At 36.2% G+C, this 25,623-nt stretch overlaps 1 protein-coding gene across 8 annotated transcripts in view; it reads left to right on the top strand.

The window, feature by feature from the left end:
* Positions 1-25,623, top strand: part of KIAA1328 (KIAA1328 ortholog) — a 361,755-nt gene that overhangs the window by 13,178 nt on the left and 322,954 nt on the right. For 7 of the 8 annotated variants that reach the window (XM_086682787.1, XM_086682788.1, XM_086682785.1 and 4 more), the window contains exon 4: positions 4,471-4,565. The exons of the other annotated variant lie outside the window; for it this stretch is intronic. In XM_086682787.1, the coding sequence (XP_086538913.1) occupies positions 4,471-4,565 (95 nt within the window). The remainder of the gene's footprint in view (positions 1-4,470; positions 4,566-25,623) is intronic. 8 annotated transcript variants of the gene reach the window in all.

The following is a 25,623-nucleotide window of genomic DNA, read 5'->3' on the forward strand; positions in this document are numbered from 1 at the left end:
CGTGGATGCCTAGCTCTGTCTTCTCAACTTGGGGAGATTGCTGGGCTTCGTTTGGGTTTCCCACGTTGCACATTGGAAACTCCAGAGGCAGTTAAGATAATGGTATGCCTCATCTTATTTGGTTCCCCTCTTTCAGCGATCACTTTCCTGTGCTGCCTGCTAGCCAGTGTTTGAGAACTGCTTTTTGATATATTTGGTCAGATTTTTTGGTTGTTTTAGGCATTGGAATAAGTCGGTTCCTGTTACTCCTTTTTGCCTGGAAGGTGGAATGTAAGTGTATGGGATGTATTTTGTCTCAAAACTAGAAATGGTGTGTGTGTGTGTGTGTGTGTGTGTGTGTGTGTGTGTGTGTGTATGCATTTTTTTTTTCCTCAAAACTAGGAAGATGTGTGCATTTTTCCTTGGAGAACATGACGGCTTGTGGTTTTTCTATATGTGTTCTCGTGATCTTTGGTGTCCAAAAGCTAGGCCCTTAATTCATTAACAGTTTCAAAATGGTAATGGTGTCAGTTCAAGTCTTCTGGGAAGTAGGTGCTATGATGAAAGTAGAAATGGCAGAGACTCAGTGGAGGAAAAGCTGACACAGAATAGAGAGTAAAGCGAACAGGGATACACAAGGAGAGCCTTAGGATTTTACTCTACATCTGGCATCAGTGAGAGAACAAAGAAAGAGGAAATATTGACTAGGAAAAACCTCAGACTTCGTAATGCTTTGCAGTGTGAGGCAGTGTCTGTCAGGCTAATGGGGAACCCCAGAGCACATGTTGTTCTTTAAGGATGCCCTGGCAGGCAGAAATGGTTCAGTTCTAGCATCTCTGCCATTCCCAGTCATTGGCATTGGCGTGAACACCACAGTGGATCTGAAGGTGTGGCAGGAGTTAGGTGAGGCACTTAGCCAACGATACTGTTTGCAGCAGGTTCTCTCTCTTTGAGAAGCTGCATTATTTTACTCTTTACAGTAAAATCCACTACTCATCGGGAATTATTACGTGTATCGTGTTAAGGTCAGTTCATTTTTCCATACCGACAGTCTATTGGTCTGCACCCGTGAGTGAGAAGACCATTCTTCTCCCCACTGCATTGCAGTGATGCCATTGCGTACATGCATACATACCATGCGGCTGTAGAGGTATGTCCTTCCCGTATTCTGTCATCTTCTTTGGTAATACCTATTGTGGACTTTGTGTTTATCATTCTTTTCTTTTCTTTTCTTTTCTTTTCTTTTCTTTTCTTTTCTTTTCTTTTCTTTTCTTTTCTTTTAAGTTTACTTATTTATTTTTGAGAGAGGGAGAGTGAGCAGGGGAGGGCAGAGAGACAGGGAGAGAATCTCAACCTGGTTCCCTTGAGGTGAAATCAAGAGTTGGACATTTAACTGACTGATTGACCCAGGTGCCCCATCATTCTTTTGTTTTTCTATGTCAGGAGTTGACAAACTTTTTCTGTAAAGGGCCAGATGGTAAATATTTAGCCTCTGTGAGCCATGTGGTCTCTGTCTCACTTACTCAACTCTGCCACTGTAGTGTGAAGAGAGTCAATGTGTAAATTAACATACATGGCTATGTTCTAATAAACCCTTATTTACAAAAATAGGCAGTGAACCAGATTTGGCTTGCAGCTGTAGTTTACCAACCTTTGTCCTATATAGTCTAATACATAATTGTTTTTTAAACAACGTTCAGTGTTATATGTATTTGGAACTTTATATAAATGAGCTAATACTATGTTGCATCATTTGCTTTTTTTGCTTAATATTAATGTTCATGAAATTTACTTATGTTATATAATTATGTCATTTATTTTCACTGATATTTCAGTCAGAGTTTAGTCAGTTATTTTAACTGAGCATGTTTAATATAAAGACCCGCTGAATTGGTGCTGGAAAATTGCAAAGGCAAACAGACCTCATCAAGATTTCATGTAGGCAGTAACTGCAAGAAACAGTTCCCATCTCTCGGGCTAGGAAAACAGCCAGAGCGAGTTGCAGTTATTAACACCTAGAAGCTTGACGGAGGGGCCCGTGAGAGCTGGAACCTGGACTTCGGATGAGGGGGAACCAGCCTCAGTGGTACTGCTGTTCCTGAGGAGACATGCTAAAGGCTGGTTCTGCCAGGGCTGGGAAAATTGTGAACCGCAGCCTGCTGTGCCTGCCAGGGTACACTCTGGGCCCGGGGCGGGGCAGAACATGGGCGGGAACAGGACGCCAATAGGGACGACAGTGTCTTTTCTTCTGACGACCTCTGGTCTCCCTCTTGTTCTTCCTGTTCGCAGATTTTAACAGAGAGCCATGTGGCAAAGAAGTAAGGTTTCTGAGTCTCAGCCTCAGCATCACAAAGCAGAGCCTGGAAGGGTGGGTTTGAAGATGGAAGCCAATTAATAGTATAACAACCCGTGCCTATGGAATTCCATTGTATACATATGCTACAGTTTATTCTTTAGTTGACAACATTTGTGTTTTCAAGTGCGTTAAACACAATGCTGCTGAGGTTCTTGCCCACGTGCAGGGGTTTCTCTTGTTTATTCTACTCAAAGCACCGCTACTCAGATGTCTTCCCAGATGTCTTCTCGTGTGTTTTCAGCAACTTCTTCCATTGCCAAATGGAGTGACTTCTTTCACATTCTGTGTAGTTTTTTTGTTCCTTACCACTCTTATCCCCAAGCTCTTCTTGAAACGTTTCTTTTTCTCCCACAATATTATATCCTTCTGATTCTCATCTTGTCCTTTCAAATACCAATTTTAATTTATTATCTTGGATTTGTAGATAATTTTTTTTTTTAATTTTTTTTTTCAATTTTTTTTTATTTATTTTTGGGACAGAGAGAGACAGAGCATGAACGGGGGAGGGGCAGAGAGAGAGGGAGACACAGAATCGGAAACAGGCTCCAGGCTCTGAGCCATCAGCCCAGAGCCCGACGCGGGGCTCGAACTCACGGACCGCGAGATCGTGACCTGGCTGAAGTCGGACGCTCAACCGACTGCGCCACCCAGGCGCCCCTGTAGATAATTTTTAAAAACTAATATTTTTTCTTAATTTTAAGGAAAATTTAGAACATAGAAAAGTATAAAGAAAATAATAAAAATCTAAACATCATCCATAATACAGTATGGCTGAAGTTTTTTAAAAAAATTTTTAACGTTTATTAATTTTTGAGAGAGAGAAAGAGAGTGCGTGAGCAAGCACGGGAGGGGCAGAGAGAAAGGGAGACACAGAATCTGAAGCAGGCTCCAGGCTCTGAGCTGTCAGCGCAGAGCCTGACATAGGGCTCACCCTCAGGGACTGCGAGATCATGACCTGAGCCGAAGTTGGACGCTTAATCAACTGAGCCACCCAGGCGCCCCCACAGTATGGCTGAAGTTTAAATCTTTTATATTTTTCTCTGACTTGAGAGCCAGACCCACATTTCCAACTTCTTGCCTAAACATTTCTGTATGACTATCCTCCTGGCATCTTGAGTTGACCAAAACCAAACTCATTTTCATTTTTTTTTACCATCTCCTTGATCTAATTTCCTTTTTCTCCCCATCTATGACTATCAGTATTTCCCATCTGAGACTATCAGTATTTCCCATCTGAGACTATCAGTATTTCCAGGATTCATTTTAGAGGTCTTGGATTACCCTTGGCTACCTGAAGAAATTGGACTAATCTACTTTGTGGTTGTCCAAATGCCAAAGTTTCCTTCCATTTACATGTTACCTCTAGTTTCCTTGTGGTTCCCTAAGTTTCATTGCTTTAAAGATGTTCACGTGAAAGTACTTGATGTTCAAGTACTGGGAGAACTTCTTATAGTACAAGAGAGGGAGGAGATAGTTCAGTGGTTGAGAGCACATACTCATTCTGCTACTTTAACTGTTGGTATCCTAGGCAAGATATGTACCCTCGCTGTTAATAGAAATAATACCTACCTAATAGCACTGTTGTGAAAGTGAGATGGATTAGTAAGTGTAAAATACTTACAGTGTTCGTGACATGCAGTAAGCACGAGGTATGTGTTAGCTACTTTTATTACTCTTTGGTCTAGTACCCAGTGCAATGAACTTTAGGATATACTGAGAGGTTAGAAACTGGTGCCTCTGCTGCCAACCTTAGTGTGCTTTCAAGCAGCCTAGGGGCTGTGATGTAGGAAAGGTTCTCAGTAACTTCCAGTAGGTGTTTGTTTTGTGTCATTCACCAAGGGAACATTGTTTCCTTAATATTCCCTAATATTTAAGCAGGGACATTTCTGCCTTTTGAGTTCTTCCTGTATGCTTTTCTGTGTAAACATTATGATGTCCCCTGCTGGACAGACAGTTCCTTAGCCTGTTTTGAGTTCATAGTAGGTTTGAATGAAACAGGTAATGAGTGTACCACCAGAGAAAAGATACATGAGAAATTTTTTACCTCCTGGGCTAATTTTAAGAGACTTCTCATGGAGTCTTAAAAATTGTTTTTAGCCAAAGTTTAACCAAAAGATTTTTCTGTTTTGTATTAGAATTTCTGCAAGGGAGGAATAAAGAGTGCATCATTGAAGGATTTATGTCTCGAAGACAAAAGACGCATTGCAAATTTAATTAAAGAACTGGCCAGGTGAGATAAAATCTTATATGAAATGTATTATTATATAAGACAATTTTTTGAAAATAGAAACCGAAAATATGGTTTGATGTCATTGTATCATTGATCTTATGAAAGCAAAGACTTAGAAAAAAAGGTATTCTGTGGCCCCAAAAAAAAGAAAAGTAGGAAAAAAGTAAAAAAAGAAAAACCAGAACAAACCACTTTGCAATTTACATTTTCTTGTGTATTTAATTTCCCAAATTGTTTGGTGCACATATGTGCAGTGGTCCTCTATCACAAGGGAAAATGTAGGAGTTTAGTGCTGCTGTTGATATAGGTTGATATGTTGTAATCAGTGTCATAGCAACTACCTTTGGTTTTGGTTTAGCATCTGACCAGAAATGAACATTGACTTTACTGTAGTTCATCACAAGAATATCTGTGGTCATTCTGCTAACTCCTGATGCTTTCAGGATTCAAAGTAAGGGATTTTGAATTTCGAGAATGATAGTTTGTAACTATTCGGTTTTAATATTTCAGTTTATTAATGATATGTATGAAGCATATCTACTTGGAGTGAGTTAGTTGTCAACACACACATCCAGTTTTGGGGTCTTAAAATACTTAATAAATGAAAATGTATATAGAGGAATGTATTAATACAAATTGTAAAAGTCAAATTTAAGGAAAGGCCATACCTAAAAATTGATTAAAATAGTACTATTTTTGTCTTTGAATTGCATGTTTGGAAATAGATCTTTTCCGTCTTTACTTTTAATTAAAGATGACTGTATGAAGTGTTTCAAAATGTCAAGGCCATAAAATAATGTTTGTGGAAGCTTTTCTAAAAAGACTGAAGTTAAAAAATGACCTTGCTAGGAGTGCCTGGCTGGCTCGTTGGTTGAGCATCTGACTCTCGGTTTCGATTCAGGTCATGATTTTGTGTTTTGTGGGATCAAGTCCTGCATCGGGCTCTGTGCTGACAGTGCAGAGCCTGCTTGGGATTCTCTCTCCCTCTGTGCCCCTCCCCCACTTGGCTGTGTCTCTCTCTCTCTCTCTCTCTCTCTCTCTCTCTCTCTCCCTCCCTCCCTCCCTCCCTCCTTCCTTCTCCCTCTCTCTCTCAAAATAAATAAGTAAACTTAAAAAATAATTACCTTACCAAATCATGTAATTGCAGTTATAAAGGATAACATCAGTGATGTTTTGGGGGCTAGGATATAGGGTGTGAGAATTCAGAGTACATACCTTACTCTGAATTTGATGTCCCACCTGAGATAAGCGGTAATTTTTTTCACTAGAGTTCTTTGGCTGTTTTAGTCCCCCAAGTAGAGTTTTCATCAACTTCAAATAGTATTCTTTGTGTTGGGAAAACATTAGTTACCCTCCATACTTGCAAATGACCTTTTCACAAAACTTTTTACCACTTAGATGGCTGTGGCTATCCTTACATACACTTGATGGCGTTGAAAACTATTACCATTAGTTTGATTCCATATATTAATGGTCCTGAGTTGCCATTGTTGTCCTAAGTGATCCATTTTAACATTTATTTATTTTTGAGAGACAGAGACAGAGTGCGAGTGGGAGAGGGGCAGGGAGAGAGAGACACAGAATCCGAAGCAGGCTCCAGGCTCTGAGCTGTCAGCACAGAGCCTGACGCGGGGCTCGAACCCATGAACCATGAGATCATGACCTGAGCCAAAGCCAGAAGCTTAACTGACAGAGCCACTCAGGCGCGCCCTTAGTGATCCATTTTATTTCAGTTGCCAGGCTTGGAGAATACCTGAAATATTAGAGCATATTGTTTTGGTTTCAGCAACCTTCTGCTTTCCAGGAAAATGCTGGTTTCTTGGTAGAGGGTCAGTATGTTACTACAGGGTATTAGTATAAATTTGCTTATATTGCTAGAAAACTCCATTATTACTGTATTTACCATTAACGTACAGATACATGGGAATAACGTGTTCTAGGTTTCTTGAGTTTGCTACGTTTCCTCTATTGGATATTTCAGTCTACTTGTTTCTACTCATACTGCCTAAACCATTTTCACTTGCTTTTACAAGACTCATTTATATTGAAGTGGGGAAGTGCCATATTCCTTAAACACTGGCAACAAAACATTCCTACCTTTTGTATTCTTTTATCTTTGGATTTTTAGCTTGGTTTCAAATAACTGGTTTCCTGTTGTCATTAAATACAGTCATTTGTCTTTCATCTTGAGAAATAAAATACTCCTCTGACCACATATTTCCTTTCAGCTACTACCTTCTTTGTACACCACAACATAGCCTCCTTCCTAGAGTCTGTAGTATTATTTTCTTTTATTTATTTATTTATTATTTATTTATTTTTAATGTTTATTTTTGAGAGAGAGAGAGTGAAAGACTGTGAGTGGGGGAGGGGCAGAGAGAACCAGAGACACAGAATTCAAAGCAGACGTCAGGCTCTGAACTGTCAGCACTGAGCCCTGCGTGGGGCTTGAACTTGTGAACTGTGAGATCATGACCTGAGTGGAAGTTGGATACTTAACTGACTGAGCCGCCTAGGTGCCCCTAGTCTATAGTATAATTTTTTACCTGTTGCATTTCATTCCCTCTTCAAGCTTATTTATTTATTTTAAAATGTATAGAAGTGCAACTTATATTCAATCATATGTATGCATTTTTTGATACATATACGTTTTAAGTGTATATTTCAGTGAGTTTTAGCAAATGTAAGGTCATTTTTAAAAGTTATGTTGAGACCTTTTACAGTCTGTTTCTTCCTTCCAGACAGCCATTAATGTGATTCCTGTCATCATTGCTTAGTTTTACTTGTCTGACATGCCACATAAATGGCCAGACAGTATGTACCCTCTTCTGTCTGGCTTTTTTTTCCTTCTGCGAGATGATTTTGTGTGTATAGTAAAATGTACATAAAATTTATCAGCTTAACCATTTTTAAGTCTGCAGTGGTATTAAGTACATTCATATTGTTGTGCAGTCATCTCCACAATCCCATTTCCAGAACTTTTTCATCATTCAAACCCTGTATCCATTAAAAATAACTCCTCACCCTCCCTTCACCCCAACTGTTTGGTAGCCACTGTTCCATGTGTGTCTGTGAATTTGACTCTACGAGTGGAATCATAGAATATTTGTCCTTTTATATCTGGCTTATTTCAGAGGGTGATATTTTTGAGGTTTTTTTCTTTTTTCAATTTGTCGTGTGCAGGAGTAGTACTTTTTTTTTTTTTTTTTATTAAGTAGTCTTCATTGCTGGCCTGTACTTTAATTTGCTTAGCTATTCATCTGTTAATAGACAGTTGAGTTGTTTGAGTTTTTGCCTTTTATGAATGAAGCTTCTATGACATTCACGTACAAGTGTTTATGTGGATATGATGTTTTAACTTTTCTTCTGTGAATAATTACATACAGAATTGCCCAGTTATATCTTAAGTGTACATTTAGCCTTATAAGAAATTGTCAAACTGTTTTCTGATGTGGTTGTGTTATTTCAACACTTCTACTAGCAACTGATGAGAATTCCATCATTCAGCATATTTACTAACTGTTAGTATCGTCATTTCTTTCAATTTTAGCCATTCTAATGAGTATAGTGATCTCTCCTTGTGGAGTTAATTTGTGTTGTCCTAAGATTAATAGTATCATTGGCTATTCTTCTTTCAGGTGTCTATTAAAATCTTTTGCCTGTTTTTTTTGACCCACCCCATTCTCTTCTTGATACTGATATGTTCTTTATATACTGTGGATGCAAGTTGTCAAATATGTAGTTTTCTCCCCAACCTTGCTTTCTGGTTTTCTTAGTGTTTTCTTTTGTAAAGGAAGAGTTTTTATTTCATCAATTTTTTCTTTTGTTGTTCGTGTCTTTAGTGTTCTATCTAAAAGATCTTGCCCATCCCAAGATGATTTTTTTCCTTTGTTAGAAAAGACTACCCTTTCTGCAGGATTACGTCTGCCTCCTTGTCAAAAATCAGTTGACCATACAGGCATGATCTGTTCTGGGCTTTTCATTCCATTCCATTGATCTTTGTGCTGCCCTTATGCCAATACCGAATTGACTTGATTACTGTAATTTTATAGTAAGTCTTGAAATCAGGTAAGTCCTACAGTTTTGTTCTTTTTGAAAACTAGTTTGACTTTTTGAAGTCCTTTGCATTTCACTGTAAATTTTGGAATTAGCTTTTCAATTTTTAAAAGAAAGTTGCCTCCTAAATTTTGTTTAGAGTGTATTGATTTGTAGATCAAATTGAGGAAAATTGACATCTTTACGTTATTGAGACTTTCGGTCTGTGATAGGTCATATTTCTCCATTAATTTGGATTTTCTTAATTTTTTTCTGTAGTGATTTGTAGTTTTCATGGTACAGGTTATAATATATGCACATATGTTGTCCTTAGGTATTTTATGTTTTTGGTACTATTGGAGATGTTGTAATTAAAAATTTTTATTTTACATTTAATTTTTAATTTTATATAATTTCTTATATGATAACACAGAATCTTTTAAAGTTTATTCATTCTGAGAGAGAGAAAGAGAGAGAGCACACACGCACAGGAGCAGGGACAGAGAGAGAGGAGAGAGAATCCTAAGCAGGCTCTGCTGTTAGCACAGAGCCCCATGTGGAGCCGGAACCGAGGAACCTTGAGATCATGACCTGAGCCAAAATCAAGAATTGGATGTGTAAAGATCAATTGAACCACCCAGGCACACCAGAATTAGTGTTTTAAATATTGACTTGGTCTCCTTCAAAAATTTTTTAAATGTTTATTTTGAAAAAGAGAGCAAGTGAGCAAGTGCACACACGCAAGCAAGGTAGGGGCGAAGAGAGAGAGGCTCTGTGCTGTTCAGTGCAGAGCCAGATGCAGGGGGCTCCATCTCACAAACTGTGATCGTAACCTGAGACGAAATCCAGAGTTAGATGCCTAACTGACTGAGCCACCCAGGTGCCCCCTCCTTCAGACTTTTTAATTTATTTTTTATGATAGTTTTTTTTTGGCATAAGACTTTGGATTTTCTATATTCAGGATCATGTCATCTACAAATAAAAACAATTTTATTTTTTCCTTTCTATTTGTAGATACTTTCTTTTTCTTGCCCTTTTGCATTGGCTAGAACCTGTGCTACAATGTTGAATGAAAATGGATGTCTTTGTCTTCTTGTTTCTGATCTTAAGTCTTTCATCATTAATTTCAATGTAAGCTGTAGGATTTAAAAAAAATTTTTTTTAAGTATTTATTTTTTCTGATAGACAAAGTGCGAGTGAGGGAGGGGCAGAGAGAGAGAGGGAGACACAGAATCTGAAGCAGGTTCCAGGCTCTGAGCTGTCAGCACAGAGCCCTACCTGGGGCTTGAAACCCATGAACCTCAAGAGCATGAACTGAGCCAAAGTTGGACACTCAACTGACTGAGTCACCCAGGCGCCCCCAAGCTGTAGGATTTTTGTAAATGTTCTTTATCAGGCCCAAGAAATTTATTTTTGTTCCTAGTTTGCTGAGAGTTGTTTTTTTAATCATAAATAGGAGTAGAACTTTGTCAAATGATTTTTCTTTATTAGCTAATAGTATATTTTTTTTCTTTAACTGTTAATGTAGTAAATTACATTGATTGGTTTTTGAATGTTTAATTTACTTTAATTAACAGATGTATGATTTGCATATAATTTCTCCTTATGTGGGTGTTTTGTTTTTTTTTTTACTTCCTTGGTTGTGTCCTCTGAAGCACAAAAGATATTACTACCGATGAAGTCTAAATTCTCTATTTTTTTTCTTGTCAGTTGTGCTTTCAGTGTCATATCTAAGGATTATTGCTGTATCAAAGATCATGAAGATTTAACCCTATGTTTTCTTCTATGCATTTTATGGTTTTAGCTCTTATATTTGGGCCTTTGGTCCATTTTTATTTAATTTTTGTATATGGTAAGGGGTAGTGTTTCGACTTTTTTTTTTTCTTTCTTTTTTTGCATATGGAAATCCATTTGTCCCAGCATTATTTGTTGGAGAGACTGTTCTTTTCCCATTTGATGGTCTTGGCACAACTGTCAAAATTTGATTGACCAAAAGTATACCAGTTTATTTCTGGACTCTTGAGTCCTTTTTCACTGCTCTATATGTCTATTCTAATGCTAATACCACACTGTTTCAATTAGTGTATCTTTGTAGTAAGCATGAAATACAAGACCTCCAACTTTGTTCTTCCTTTTGAAGATGACTTGAGCTGTCCTGGGTCCTTTGCAATTCCATATGAATTACAAGATCAGCATTTCCACTTCTGGAAAAAAAAAAAAAGGCGCTTGAGATTTTGATAGGATTATATTAAATCTGTAGATCACTTTGGGGAATATTGCCATGTTAACAATATTAAGTGTTCCAGTCCACAAACATGAAATGTCTTTCAATATTTAAGTCTTTAATTTCTTTTAGCAATGCTTTGTAGTTTTCACTGTACAAGCCTTTCACTTTTTTGTTTAAATTTATTTTTAAGAATTTTGTTTTAGGTGTTCTTATAAATAGAATTGTTCTCTTAATATTCCTTTCAGATTGTTGCTGTGTATAGAAATACAAGACGTTTACATGTTAATCTTGTACCCTGTTTATTAGCTCTAAGAGGTTTTTTTGTGGGTTCTCTGTGGATTTTCTGTATATAGAATCAATCATGTCATCCACAAACAGAGATGGTTCTACTTCTTTTCCAGTTTGGGTGCCTCTTATTTCTTTTTCCTCTGGCTTGAAGTTCCAGCATATTGTTGAATAGAGCGGTAGAAGCAGGCATTCTTGTCTCGTTCCTGAACTTAGTGGGAAAGCTTTCAGTTTTTCATCATTGGGATAACATGTTAGCTGTGAGTTTTTCCTAGATTGCGTTTATCATGTTAAGGAAATTTCCTTCCGTTCCTAGTTTGAGTTTTGGGGGAATTTTTTCAAATGCTTTTTCTGTGTCAGTTGATATGAACACATATTTTTGTAGGTTTGTTTGTCAAATATGTGTTGATTGATTTTCTTTTCTTTTTTAAGTTTATTTATTTATTTTGAGAGAGATAGAGTCAGCATGAGTGGGGGAGAGACCGAGAGAGAGGGAGACAGAGAATCCCAAGCAGGTTCCACACTGTCAGTGCAGTGACTAATGTAGGGCTTGAACCCATGACACCACAAGATCATGACCTGAGCCAAAACCAAGAGTTGGCCACTTAACTGACTGAGCCACCCAGTTGGTAGATTTGTGTTAAACCTGATTGATAGTCTTAGGTTAAAACATCCTCGCATTTTTGGGATAAACAGTTAGTTGGTCATGTTTATAAACCTTTTAATACATTTTTGGATTTGGTTTGCTGACATTTTTTTTTTTTTTTGAGCATTTTTGAATCTCTATTCATAGGGGATCTTGGTCTGTAGTTTTATTTTCTCATAGTTTCCTTATCTAGCTTAGGGTATCAGGTACTACTTACCTCATTCTCTGAGACCAGTGGTTCTTTGGATGAATTTGAGAAGGATTGGTATTAATTCTTCTTTAAATATTGACTAGGAAGGGCACCTGGGTGGCTCATTTGGTTGAGCATCTGACTTTGGCCCAGGTCATGATTTCACGGTTCATGAATTCAAGCCCCGTGTTGGGCTCTTTGCTGACAACTTGGAGCCTGAAGCCTGCTTCGGGTTCTGTGTCTCCCTCTGTCTCTGCCCCTCCCTGACTCCTTCTCTCTCTCTGTCTCTCTCAAAAATAAAATAAAACAGCAAAAGAATTAAAAATAACTAAATATTGGATAGGAAAAAAATAAATATTTGGTAGAGTTCATCCTCGAAGCTATCTGGTTCTTAGCTTGTCTTTGTAGAGTAGTTTTTGATTACTGTTTATATCTCCTTACTTGTTAAAGGTTTATTTAGATCCTACATTTATTCTTGAGTAAGTGCTGGTAATTTTTGTGTTTTTAGAAATGTTAATTTTATATAGGTTATCCAATGCCTAAGACATAAAATTGTTTGTACTGTTCTCTTGCAATCCTTTTTATTTCTGTATAGTTAGAAGTAATGTCCCTACTTTCATTTCTAATTTTATTTACATCATCTTTCATTTATCAGTCTAAGCTAAAAATTTTTAAATTTTGTTGATCTTTTCAAAGAACCAACTTTTGGTTTTATAGATACTCTATTATATTTCTATTCTCTATTATATTTATCTTTGCTCTTTATTATTTTCTGCCTTTTGCTAGGTTTTAGTTTTAGTTTCTAGTCCTTAAGGTGTAAAGTTAAGTTACTGACTTGAAATCTCTCTCGTTTTTTAATGTAGGCATTTGTGCTATAATTTATAGCACAAATTTGTATGAGCACTGCTTTTGATGGACCCCATAGATTTTGATATGTTGTGTTTTCATTTTCATTCAAGTACTTTCTAATTTTCCTTATGATTTTTCCTTTTATCCATTTAAAAGAGTGTGTTGTTTGATTTCCATGTATTTATGAATTTTCCACTTTTCTTTCCCTTATTGACTTTGGGCTTTATTCCATTGCGGTGGAAAAGGTACTTTGCATGCTTTGAGTATTTTTAAATATTTTGAGAGCTGTTTTGTGAGCTAATGTATGATTTATTCTGGAGAATGTTCCACGTGTACTCGAGAAGAATGTTGATTCAACTGTTGTTTGGTGGAATGTTCTTTGTCTTTTAAGTCTAGTTGACTTATAGTGTTGTTCAAGTTCCTCTTTTTATTATTGATCATCTTGCATCTAGATGTTCTATTTGTTATTGATAGTGGGTTATTGAAGTCTCCAACTATTAGTGAACTATATTCCTCATCAGTTGTGTCAGTACTTTCTTCATATATTTGGTAACTCTAGTGTGTTCATTTTTATAATTTTAATATACTCTTGAGGACTTGACCCTTTTATGAGTATATGACATCTATCTCTTTGTCTTGTAACATTTTTTGTTTTGAACTCTTATTTTGTTTGATATTAGTATAGCCAACTCAGCTCTCTTTCTATTTGAAAGATACTTGCATGGAATATCTTTTTCCATATTTTAGCTTTCAATCTTTTATGTCTTTTAATTTAAAATGAGTCTCTTAGAGGCAACTTATAGTTACATTGTGTGTGTGTGTGTGTGTGTGTGTGTGTGTGTAAGTTTATTTATTTATTTTGAGAGAGAGAGAGTGCAAGCAGGGTAGGGGCAGAGAGAGGGAGAGAGAGAATCCCAAGCAGGCTATGCACTGTCAGCATGCGGTCCAGTGTGGGGCTTGAGCTCACAAACCATGAGATCATGACCTGAGCTGAAATCAAGACTTGGTCACTTAACCAACTGAGCCCCCCAGGTGCCCCTGTTGGATTTTAAAAATCCATTTTCTAGGGGTGCCTGGGTGGCTCAGTCAGTTGAGCATCCAGCTTCGGCTCAGGTCATGATTTCATGGTTCATGTGTTCAAACCCAACGTCAGGCTTTGCACTGACGGTGTGGAACCTGTTTCGGATTCTGTCTCCCTCTCTCTCTGTCCCTCTCCTGCTCACACTCATTCTGTCTCAAAAATAAATATTGAAAATAATTGTTTTTAAATCCATCTTCCCAGTTGCTTTCATTGGTGAGCATAATCCATGTACATTTGAAGTAATTTCTTATAATGAAGTACCATTTTGCCATTATGTACATATATGTTTTATATGTAATACGTATGTGAAAAATGCTTCCTGTTTTTGGTTTCCTTGTTACTCCATTGGTGCTTTTTTTGTTTTGTTTGATCTTGTGTGTGTGTGTGTGTGTGTGTGTGTGTGTGTGCGCGCGCGCGCGCACCATTTTGACTGGGTCTTTTGTTTCTTTTTTTTGTAAAATGTTTATTTTCTTAATGGTTACCTTGGGGATTACAGTTAACACCCTAAATTTGTAACAATTTAATTTGAATTCATCTAACTTAGCTTAAGTGATACATAAAAATTCCATCTCTATACAACTGTGTTACCCAATATTTAAGTTGTTACTTTTAGCAATTACATCTTTATGCATTGTATGCTTCTTTTGGGCTAAATTGTGACACCCCCCCCACCCAAATTCATATTGAAATGAATATTGAAATGAGAACCCACAGTTCTCAGAGCGTGACTGTATTTGAAGGTGGGGCCTTTAAAAGTGGTTGTTAAGGTAAAATGAAGTCACACTGTGATTGGGAACTTATGCATTTCACTACTTAGTTTTGTCAATTTTTTCCTTATATATTTGATGCTGTGGTTATTAGTTGTACTGTTATAGTTTGCATTTTCCTGTTTAAATGAACCTGTGGTCATTCTGGGGATTTGTAATATGCATTCTTGACTAATCACAATCTAATATTAATTGGTATTTTTAGCTATTCTAAACAGTTCAAGAACTTTAGAACTTAAGAACTTTAATATCATTTTCCTCTCTTGATTATGTGCCATTTGTAATGTGTCATAATTTTGTACATGTTTATATATGTTTTTATATATTTAATTTATATACATTTTAATTCAATGTAATATGATCATTATTCTTTTGTATTATTTTGAAATAATTTTAGGCCTACAGAAAACTTGCCTAAATAGTACAGTATTGGAGGAATGAGAAATGGGTGGTGACTGCTAATGAATGCAAGGTTTCTTATGGCAAAGTTGAAAATGTTTTAAAATTAGATTATGGTGATAGTTGTAGAAACTCTGTAAATATATGAAAAGCCATTGAAGTGGGTTACCTTGTTATATGTAACTTATATTCAGTAAAGCTCTTCAAAAAAATCTATGATGGGTTCTAATACATTTCATCTAGATAGCTTTAAAGTTAACCTGGGTGGCTGAGTCAGTTGAGCATCTGACTCTTGATTTTCACTTAGGTCTTGATCCTGAAGTCGTGGGATTGAGCCCCACATCAGGCTCCATGCTCAGTGTGGAGCCTGCTTAAGATTATCTCTCTCTCTTACTCCTGCCTCTCTCCCCTGCTTGCACTTGCTCTCTCTATGGAAAAAAATAAATAAATTATAAAAAAATAAATTTAATATCTTGAATAACTATATTGCTATGATCACAAATTAACATTGGTACAATAGTATTAATTAACTGTAGTTTATTCAGATTTCTTAAGCTTGCCTACTAATTTTTTCTTCCTGTTCCAGTATCACATTTTATATTCAGTTTTCATGTTTCCTTATTCTCCTCCCATTTGTGGCAATACTTTAGTTTTTCTTTGCTTCCCATGACCTCAGATATTTTGTAGGATTTCAGGGTTTTTTTTTTTCATGTTTCCTCATAATAGATTGCATTATGATTTATTGTAGTGTGGGTATATGATGTTGATGTGTTGGTGCTGGTGCTTTTAACTATGGTAATGTCGTTGATGTAGAGTGTACTAGGTTTCTCTGAAAAGTTGCATTGTTTTCTGCAATTAATGAATAAATTGGAGGAGGTCCATGGGGACTATTGAAATCCACTGTTTTTTGTTTTTTTTTGTTTTTTGTTTTTTCCTGAAACTTTTACCCACTATTGTAAGCACCCATCAAAGGGACTTCACTGCAATAATCATTGCTGTGATGTTCTAATGATTACTTCATGTTTAACCTATTTGTTTTTCATTTATTACTTGGAATAATTCTTCTTTAAGGATGAGCTGTCACTTCTCCTATATTTATTTATTTACTTACTTCAGTATTTATTTTCTTGTTTATTTTTATCAGTATCAGATTCATGGACATTTATTTTATTCTAGTCCAGGACTCACAGAAACAAAAATAGAATAGCAAGGTGATGCATTTTCTAAAAGAAACAAAGAGTTTTTTGGAGGTAATTGTGGATTCACCTGTAGTAGTAAGAAATAATACAGACTGAAAGCCCATGTCCCCTCCAGTTTTCACCAATGGTAGTATTTTGATTAACCATAGCACAATATTACAACCAAGAAATTGACATTGACAGGATCCATCAATCTTGTATAGGTTTCACATGTGCTCACTTGTGTGTGTAGTTAGGTTTATGTAATTTTATCACATGTAGGTTTGTGTACCATCACCAGAGTAAGGATACAAAATGGTTTGTTTACAAAAACCACTCATGTTGTCTTTTTATAGACATAGCTAATTTGTCTTCCCACCACCCTTCCCTAATCCTTAGCAACCACTAATTTACTCTCCATCTCTATAATGCTGTCATTTCAAGAATGCTGTCCTTTCAAGAATGCTATAAAAATGGGATCATACAGTATGCTACCTTTTGAGATTAGCTTCCCCCCCAACCCCCGCACTTAAGCGTAATTCCTTTTAGATCCATCCACATTCTTGCATGTATCAATAGTTTGTTCCTTTTATTGCTAAATATATTCCATGGGGGATGTACCACAGTTTAACCATTTGCCTGTTGAAGGATATTTGGTTTCTTTCCAGTTTCTGGGTTTTTTTGTTTTTGTTGTTTTTTGAAGATTTTAATTTTTTGTAAATAATCTCTACACCCCACCTGGGACTCAAATTTACAACCCTGAGATCAGGAGTCTCATGCTCCACCCACTGAGCCAGCCAGGAGCCCCTTCTTTCTAGTTTTTGACTGTTACAAATGAAGTTGCTATGAATTAGATTTTTGTGTGAGTATAACATTTTCATTTCTTTGGGATTTTGTGTAATAAATGCATATTTAGTTTTGTAAGAAACTGTCTTCAAAAGTGGTTTACCATCGTACTTTCCCACCAGCAATGCAAGAGACATCTAAGTCCTCAGCATTCTTGCCAGCATTTGTTATAATTATTTTTATTTTAGTCATTCTTAGAGGTATTTAATGTTATCTCATTGTGGTTTTAATTTGTATTCCTCTAATGACCATTGATGACCACTTATGTTGGACATTGCAGTGCTATGTATATAGGAGTGATAAGAGCAGACATCCTTCCTGATTTTAGGTGGAAAGCGTTCAGTCTGTCATTAAGTATAATGTTAAGTGTAGAATTTTTGTAGGTATTCTTTATAAATTTGAGGAAATTCCCCTCTATTCCTCATTTTATAAGAATTTTTGTTATGATTGCATGCTAGATTTTTGTCAAACATTTAATTTCCTATGAATTTTCTTGAAGAGTTAGCTGTTGATAGGGTGGATCTTATTAATTGATATTTGAATGTGAACCTGTTTTGCATACCTGTAATAAATCTTGTTATCCTTGTTTTTATCCAGTTCTAGTTTGTTTTTCTATTATTTTGTTTGGAATTTTTACATCAAGGTTCATGAGACGCATTGGGCTGTAGCTTTCTTTCCTTTCTTTTTTTCTCTTTCTTTCTTTCTTTCTTTTTTTTTTTTACTGGCATAGTCTGGCTTTAGTATCATGGTAACACTATCCTTATAAAATGAGTTAAGTATTCTCTCCCTTTCTGTTTTCCAGAAGAAACTATAAAATTGGTGTTAATTATTCTTTAAATATTTGATTGAATTCTCCATTGAAACTTTCCAGGCTTGGAGGTGTAGTTTTAAAGAGTTTTTTAATTACAAATTTAATTTCTTTAATGGTTACAAGATTATTTAGGTTGTCTGTTTCATCTTAGTTGAGTTTTAGGGGCTTGTAGTTTTCCAGAATTGTTCCATTTCTTTGGAGTTGCCAAATTTATGAACATAAAGTTGTTTGTAGTATTCTATTCTATTATCCTTTTAATGACTGCATAGTGCTTCACTTGTGATAGTGCTGATTTGTACCTTCTCTTTTAGTTGGTCAGGCCAGCTTTATCAGTTTTACTGATATTTGTCTAGATAATCAGCATTATGTTTCATTGAGTTTATCTATTTTTCGTGTTTTCAATTTTATTGATTTTTGCTCTTATTTCCTTCTCTCTTGTTGCTTTGGATCTATTTTGTTCTTTTTCTAGGTTCTTAAACTATAAACATAAGACTATAGAGACCATTCCTCTTTTACTGTCAGCATGTAGTTCTATAATCTTCCCTCTCATTACAGAATATGCATTCTACATAGATTTTGTTTTCATTTGCATTCAGTATGTATATATTTTAAAAATTACCTTTGAGACTTCCTTTTTGACCCATGGCTTTATTTAGAACAGGATTTTATAATTTCCAAGTGTTCCAAGTGGAGATTTTCCTCTTATCTTTCTATTATTGATTTCTAGTTTGGTCCTATTCTGGCCAGAATTTTAAATTAGAAAAAAAAAAATTATTTCATGACCCAAGGTATGGTTGATATTCATAAATGTTTGTGAGTGCTTGAGAAAATGTTATTATAACTTTCCTAGCTGACATTGGGCAATCTGATTTCATATTTAATATGTTTAATTTTTTGTTGTTGTTTAATTACCTCCATGTAACTAATCCTCCCCCTCTGCTGCTACTCATTCTGCACAGAAGCCTTCTTTATCCTGCTTGAGCTCTTACTCCCCATTCTAGTTCACCAGTCCCCCTCTCATGGATGCCCTCTTCTCCCTGCTTATATTTTAGCACACCAGTCTGGGCCAAACTCTGCCTTAATGCCCTCCTCACTCCATTCTGGTTCTGAGTCTTCATGTTGGGCTGTCCCTACTATTTGGATATCCTGTTTCATCTGCTTAGGCCTTGACACCCACACCAGGCTCCCCCTTTGCAGTTATGTTCTTCTAACCCTTCTCTGGCTCTGACCTCCATGTTGGTCTTCTCCCTTGTGTAGATACCCTCCTCACCCACCCTCAGGCTCTGACATTACCAGCTTGCCCCTTCTTGAGGATAACCCTTCTCGTTCTGCCTGAGCTCCGATACTATAAGTGTATGTCTTTCTCATCTTCCTTGGACCCTGATAATCTATAAAAGTTAACCGTTTTTGTGTGTTCTCTTCACTCTTTGTGGGCTATTCTATACTAACACCTACTCTCAAGCCTTGCATAGACCCTTCCTCACCACACTTGGGCTCTGAATCTCCATGGGGGTCCTTCCTACCGTCTTAACAAGGATACCCACTTCAAATGCTTATACCCATGCCTGGCAGTCTTCCACATAGATGCTCTTCTCATTTCACTGAGGCTATAACACCCATGCTGGACTACCTGTCATGTGTTGACGCCCTTCTCAATCTGCTTGGCCACTGACATCCTACTGGGCAGACCTTGTGCACGGTGTGTTCTCCTTGTGCACAGTGTGTCCTTGTGTCCTCCGGATCTCACTCTGATTCTGACTCTGCCCCACGTCAATTAATTGTTCAGGAAGAAGAAGGAAAGTGGAAAATGAAGAAGAAAAAGGGAAAATTAAAGGTCAACTTTCATTTGAGAAGAGAAAAAAGTTTTCTCTTTGAGTAAAGGATAGTTAGATATATTTCCTTGTTCATAAATAAACACACTGTTTTAAATTTGTTGTATACTTTGCTTTCCAAATCATGTCATATAAGGTAAGACATCTGTTTCTTTTCTGTCCTATGTACCTTCTCTGGTACATGGCTTTTTTAACTAAGAGACTTTTGAATAAATAGAAAATGATTTAAAGAGTATTAATAGGGGATTATTAGGAGGCTGAAGTTTTAAAAGTTGTTTTCATTCAAGGTTTTCCAGTAAAAATTAGGTATAAAGAATGAAGATTGCTTCAGTTGTGATAAAGGTCAAACCAAATGCAGAAAGTGTCATAAGATTTGGAAAACCTTATGTAGTCCTATGATCTATTTAAGTATAGCATATTTAAAGAATTTCAGATATTACGCAGATCTATTAACATTAACTTAGGGGAGAAGTCACTGAGAGTGTTTTAGCACCTCAAACTGATCATTAACAGCATATTTTCAAAATCACGTTCACTAGCTCTCAGCACAATATGCAAAACAAATAGCATGTTTTTCAATTACAAGGTGACATACAATATAAAGGTAAAATGATACTGTAGCTTCTTTAAAATGGTGCCTTTGAGGTGAAAAGCACCCTTTAAAAAGCATAGGCTTTTTTTTTTTTTTTTAAATAAACACATGGCCTCAGCTTTAAAAATGTTAGTGGAAAATCCTATGTGTTTAAATTCCAAGACTGGCTTATCTATATCTTGGAGGGATCCATTAAAAATCTAGCTGTGAGGTCCTTTATAGTCAATATCTTTGTTGGTGCTATGGATGAAAGAATCAAAAAGATGCCTATAAGATTTATTGATATTTTTAAACAAGAATAAATGTTAATAGAAGATATAAATAAAATTCAGAGTTGGCATAATAGGTTGGAAAATGGATTCATTGAAACAGGATAAAAGACAGTAGTGACAAGTACAGGTTATTATATGTCTAAGGATAAAAATAAATTAGAAATTCATTTTAGAGACAGACTCACTGGTTAGGCCCAGTACATAAAGAAAAATACATGGTTCATAGTTAAATTTAACCTGAACATGAGCAAGCAATATTGTGCTATTTGGCAAGGAAACAAGTAGATTAAAAAAGAGAAAAAACTGGTGTAAGTTTTTAATAATCTTTAGATGTGTCCTTAATAATCTGTATATGCACAGGGAACTTTTTCACTTCTGTTAAGTACACTGATAAAAGAATAGAATAAAAATACAAATCCAAATTTACAAGCTATTGGAAAATAGATACCACAGAGATAAATTAGGAGTGTTATGAATTATTTAGTTTGTGGAGGAGAGTGTAAGACATGACTTGATATATGGGTTTCAAGTAAATGAAGGGGTTTCCCTGAGGTGTCCGGCATTGATTTACATTTGCAGAAGGATAAGTGGAATATTGATTGATCTTTCTAGGAGGTATTAGGATAAGAGAGAATTTTTTTGGTTCAAGATTGCTGAATTAAGTGACCTCAGAAAGTCTTTTACAGTAGAATTAATGAATTGTTTGCATAGATGGGAAAAGGAGTGTCATTTTATGGGGACTTGAAAAATGAATGGCTTTGCAAAATATTGTAGTTTCTGCTGAAAGATGGTGACAGTTCTTTATATATGGATATGCATTTTTTTATTGAAACTTTTTAAGATGGGGAGGGGTACCATAGACTAATGCAGAAAGTACACTGTCCCATAGTCTTTAAAGGAAAAAAAAGTTTAAAAATAATCTTGGCTACAATTGCAGTTTTTGATGTATATGAGCCATGTTCTAAGAAGCCTAAAAAACCCCCCTCTATTTCATGTCCTATGCCTACAGTGTCAAATAATGCATGGTTCCCCAGTGCATACTTGTGCACTAACTCATTTGAGGACAGGGTTCTTTTTTAAGCTCAGATACTTTGATTTTTCCCAGAGGACAGTTTGCTATTTCTACTTGCCATTTCTTAGAAGAAAAATAGAAAGTGTAGCGCCATTAGTTTCCCATTGTAAAATGAGTAGATCATTATTATTTTATATTTATTCTGGTCTTTTATTTTTTGAAACTAATCATAATTTTTTGGTCGTAATTAAATGTACATTGCAGTATAATAAGAAAATTAGACTTTAATTTTTCAGGGGCTTTTATGCTTTCCTGTTTGAAGCCTCTGTGAATTTTTTTTTTTTTTTCGCATAAATAGTATTTATGTTGGATGGTGTAATGTTTCAAGACGAGATAAGGAACTTTTCACTTTAGGTAGAAAGGCAGTCTTTGAACTTCAATGTATCGTGACCCTGCAGAACAGTTAGTATGCCAAAATTCATTTTCACATTGTCTATTCTGAACTCTACAATTCAAAGAATGTTTTTTTAAGTGACTAGCATACACTCGACAGTCTTTTTAATGGTTCTTCTGGCCAGATACTGCTTCCTAAAAGAGGTTAATTTTTCTATAGCATTCTTTCCCCTTATGCATGGCATAATGTTATATGCATCAGTTTACTTTTAACATTAATAAATATTATAGTAGTTCTGTGGGTTATCATTTAATACTGTGGTCATTTATGTTGTTAAAGTTTTTCCATCTTTGAAAATTGGGAGGGCATGTTAGTAAAATAAGAGCATTAAAAAATAAACTGAGGCATACTACATTTTTAAGACTCAGTTTTAGCAAAAATCAATTCAAATCAGGCAGCCTAGAACCAGAAGTATTAGGAACCCTCCACCAATAGGAGCTAGGGGAGAGACTTTTACAGAGAACAGGTGGAAGCAGTCAGGGAAAGTATTTGCCAGGCGTTAAGATAAGCCATTGCCTTATTTGGGAATGGCTAGGTGGCTGTTCCAGATGGATTGTTCTTAGGTTTTGATTTCTTAACCTTGAGGCATTATAGGTGTAAATTTTGGTTTGCTTACTTAGGCTGGTAAGGCATTAAAGCCACCTCAGTCTAATTGCCTCCTGTTGAATTATTTTAATAAAAGCAAAATGAAATAAATATGTAAGTACATATAAATGATTATGTAGGTAGGTCTAAGTGACTGTAGAGGATGTTGCTCCTAACCTTATATTATAAAAGGAAAAAAAGAAGAGGCAAGGAAAGAAAGCAAGAAAGGTGAAACCAATGTGAAACAAACTCAGGACATTTCTTGAAACAATCAAAGAGCTCAATTTGCAAAGCAACCATAACCTGAAATCTCAAGAGAGACATGTGCGTACAGGGAAAGATGAAGTGTGAGCACTAGCTTACCTGGGGCAGGCACGGCTGGCAGTGGGTAAGGACATTTCAGCTGCAATAGGTAACAAATTCATGGAGAGCAAATGTGGGCAGGAGAGAGTGGGGAGCCCTCTGGAGCATCAAATATAGATGGAGCTTGAACTGTCTTGCAGACGTTTTCTCCATAAGCCCTACTTGATGAGAGCCCTGATAAAGCATTTCTCTTGGTGTAGGCCTGGGAGAGGGGAACAACGGTTGCTATGGAAAGGACACAAATGTGTCCTAGGTCCTGCTTTTGTATCTCTCCTATGTAGCAAAACCCATAAGGTCAGAAAGGGGGAGTACCATAAACTGTAGTCCTTAGGGCACTGGTAGAAACCACTGAAGCTGGGGGTGGGGGAAAATAACCTCAGGGGATTACAGGGTTACATCTCAGAATTGCAGTTTCAGAACTACAATATAGAGGAGAGAGAGGAACACTTTTAAACCGGCTAACATTCCAATTAGCACAGCTCTAATTAGAATAACGGAGAACTCCACCCCAACCCAGATCCCCACCAACAGGCTAACCAGTGTCTAGTAAAAGTAACAGTTGAATAGTGATGAGAAAGAAACTCACAAAACACAAACCCCCTAGGATGGAAGACACAGAGCCAAGGGTACAGCAGACACTGAGAAAAACATCTGGTCCACTTGAAAAGAAGTTATACCTAGGGGAATTTGAAGCCTCTGCTGCTTGGAGGGTAGCCACTGCAACAGTAAACATCAAAACTGCCTAACTTCTGATTAAATAAACAATTCCTGCACTGAAAACCTAACCAAAGGGAAGGTCTGCCCATTTTCAAGTATAGAAATTATTTGCCTCAGTCTTTTTACTGACCTCTCCAAGATATCCAGATGTCAATAAAATTCTGAGCATTTGAAAAGACCAGGGAAAATGTGAAAAGAGGCAAAGCAACAGAAGCAGATGCAGTTGGAATGATCTGATGAGGAATTTAAAATAACTGATTAATATGTTAAAATCTGTATTATCTATGGCTGCCTAACATTATCACAAAATATTCGCCATTTAAAATACTAGAGATCTTTTTTCTTTCTTTCTTTCTTTCTTTCTTTTTCTTTCTTTCTTTCTTTCTTTTTTTCTTTCTTTCTTTCTTTCTTTCTTTCTTTCTTTCTTTCTTTCTTTCTTTCTTTCTTTCTTTCTTTCTTTCTTTCTTTTTTTAATAGAGACCCTATTGTTTGAGAGGATTGGCGAGGCCCAGTCTTAATCTTTTCACAGTGCCTTTTGTATGACTCTCTTGCATCAATTTTGATCTTTCTAAGGTCTTAACAAGTTACACCCCTGACTTTATCTCTACAGCTTGTTTTTCCAGGTAGTGTCTTGGATTTGAAATTTATTTTGAATACGTGTCTTACTTTTATCATGTTTGCTATTTGGAAAGGTTGAGAAATCCTGATTCATTTTGGTTTAATATTGTCTTGCCTTGAATTTATCTTTTCTCCTCCCAATTCACCACAAGCACCAGGAAGAAACCAGGCAGCACCTTCAACACTTGGAAATCTCCTTGGATATTTTTGTGGCCCACTTCATTAGGCCCATTTCCTACTTTCCACATTACTAAAAATGTCGGTACACTCCCTGCTACCATATGCAATGCTTCCCCTTTCTTCAATTTCCAGTAATATCTTTCTGACACTGCTTTTTTCAGTTCCTTACTGGCTGTTGGCCGAAGGCCTCCCTCCATTCCTTGTTTCAAAGGCTTCTCCATGTGGTAGTTTATGACTAGGCAACTGGCTTCTACCAGAGTGAGCAAGAGTAATCAAGACAGAAGTCCCTATCTTTTATAATCTAATCTCAGAAGTGACATCCAGTCAGTTTTGAGAGTCACTAGGTCCATTCAAGGGGAAGGGATTAAACAAGGATATGAATACCAGGAGATGGGATCACTGGGACCCATTTTACAGGCTAGCTACCATAATAACATTGTGATTTTCCTAAATTTACTTGTGCTAATATATTTTCCATAGATTCCTTAATATTTTCTACATACACACATACATACATACATACATACATATTATCTGCACATAAAAATTTACTTCCTTCTTTCTTTGCATTTTACTTTCTTTTCTTACCTTATTGGACTGGCTAAGAGCTCCAGTCAGTATTAAATAGAAGGAGTAATAGCTGACATTCATGTTTTAAGTACAAGGTTAGGGATAGCATTCTTTTTTCCATCCTTATAGCTATAATAACTATAGGTTTTTATAGATGCTCTTTATTAGATTGAAGAAATTCCGTCAGTCCCTAGATTGTAGAGGTTTTTATTGTGAATAGGTTGAATTTTGACAAGTGCTTCCCTGCATTTATAGATGAGCATTTAAGATTTCTCCTTTATTCTCTTAACATGGTGAATTACATCAATTTTCAACTCTTACAGAAGTCCTGCTTTCCTGGGATAAACTCTACTTGGATGTATTATCTTTCTGGATCTTTGGATTTGCTTTGCTAATAATTGTTTTGGGTTTTTTTTTTCAGCTATATTTATTAGATAGATTGGACCCTAATTTTTGTTTTCTATGTCTTTGCCAGATTTTAGTATTAAGATTAGAGCTACTTCATGAAATGAGTATATACTTGAACTAAAAAGAAGTGACTAGTGAGTG

This window comes from Puma concolor, chromosome D3, assembly GCF_028749965.1.
Source record: "Puma concolor isolate L17-30 chromosome D3, mPumCon1.1.hap2, whole genome shotgun sequence".
NCBI lineage: Eukaryota > Metazoa > Chordata > Mammalia > Carnivora > Felidae > Puma > Puma concolor.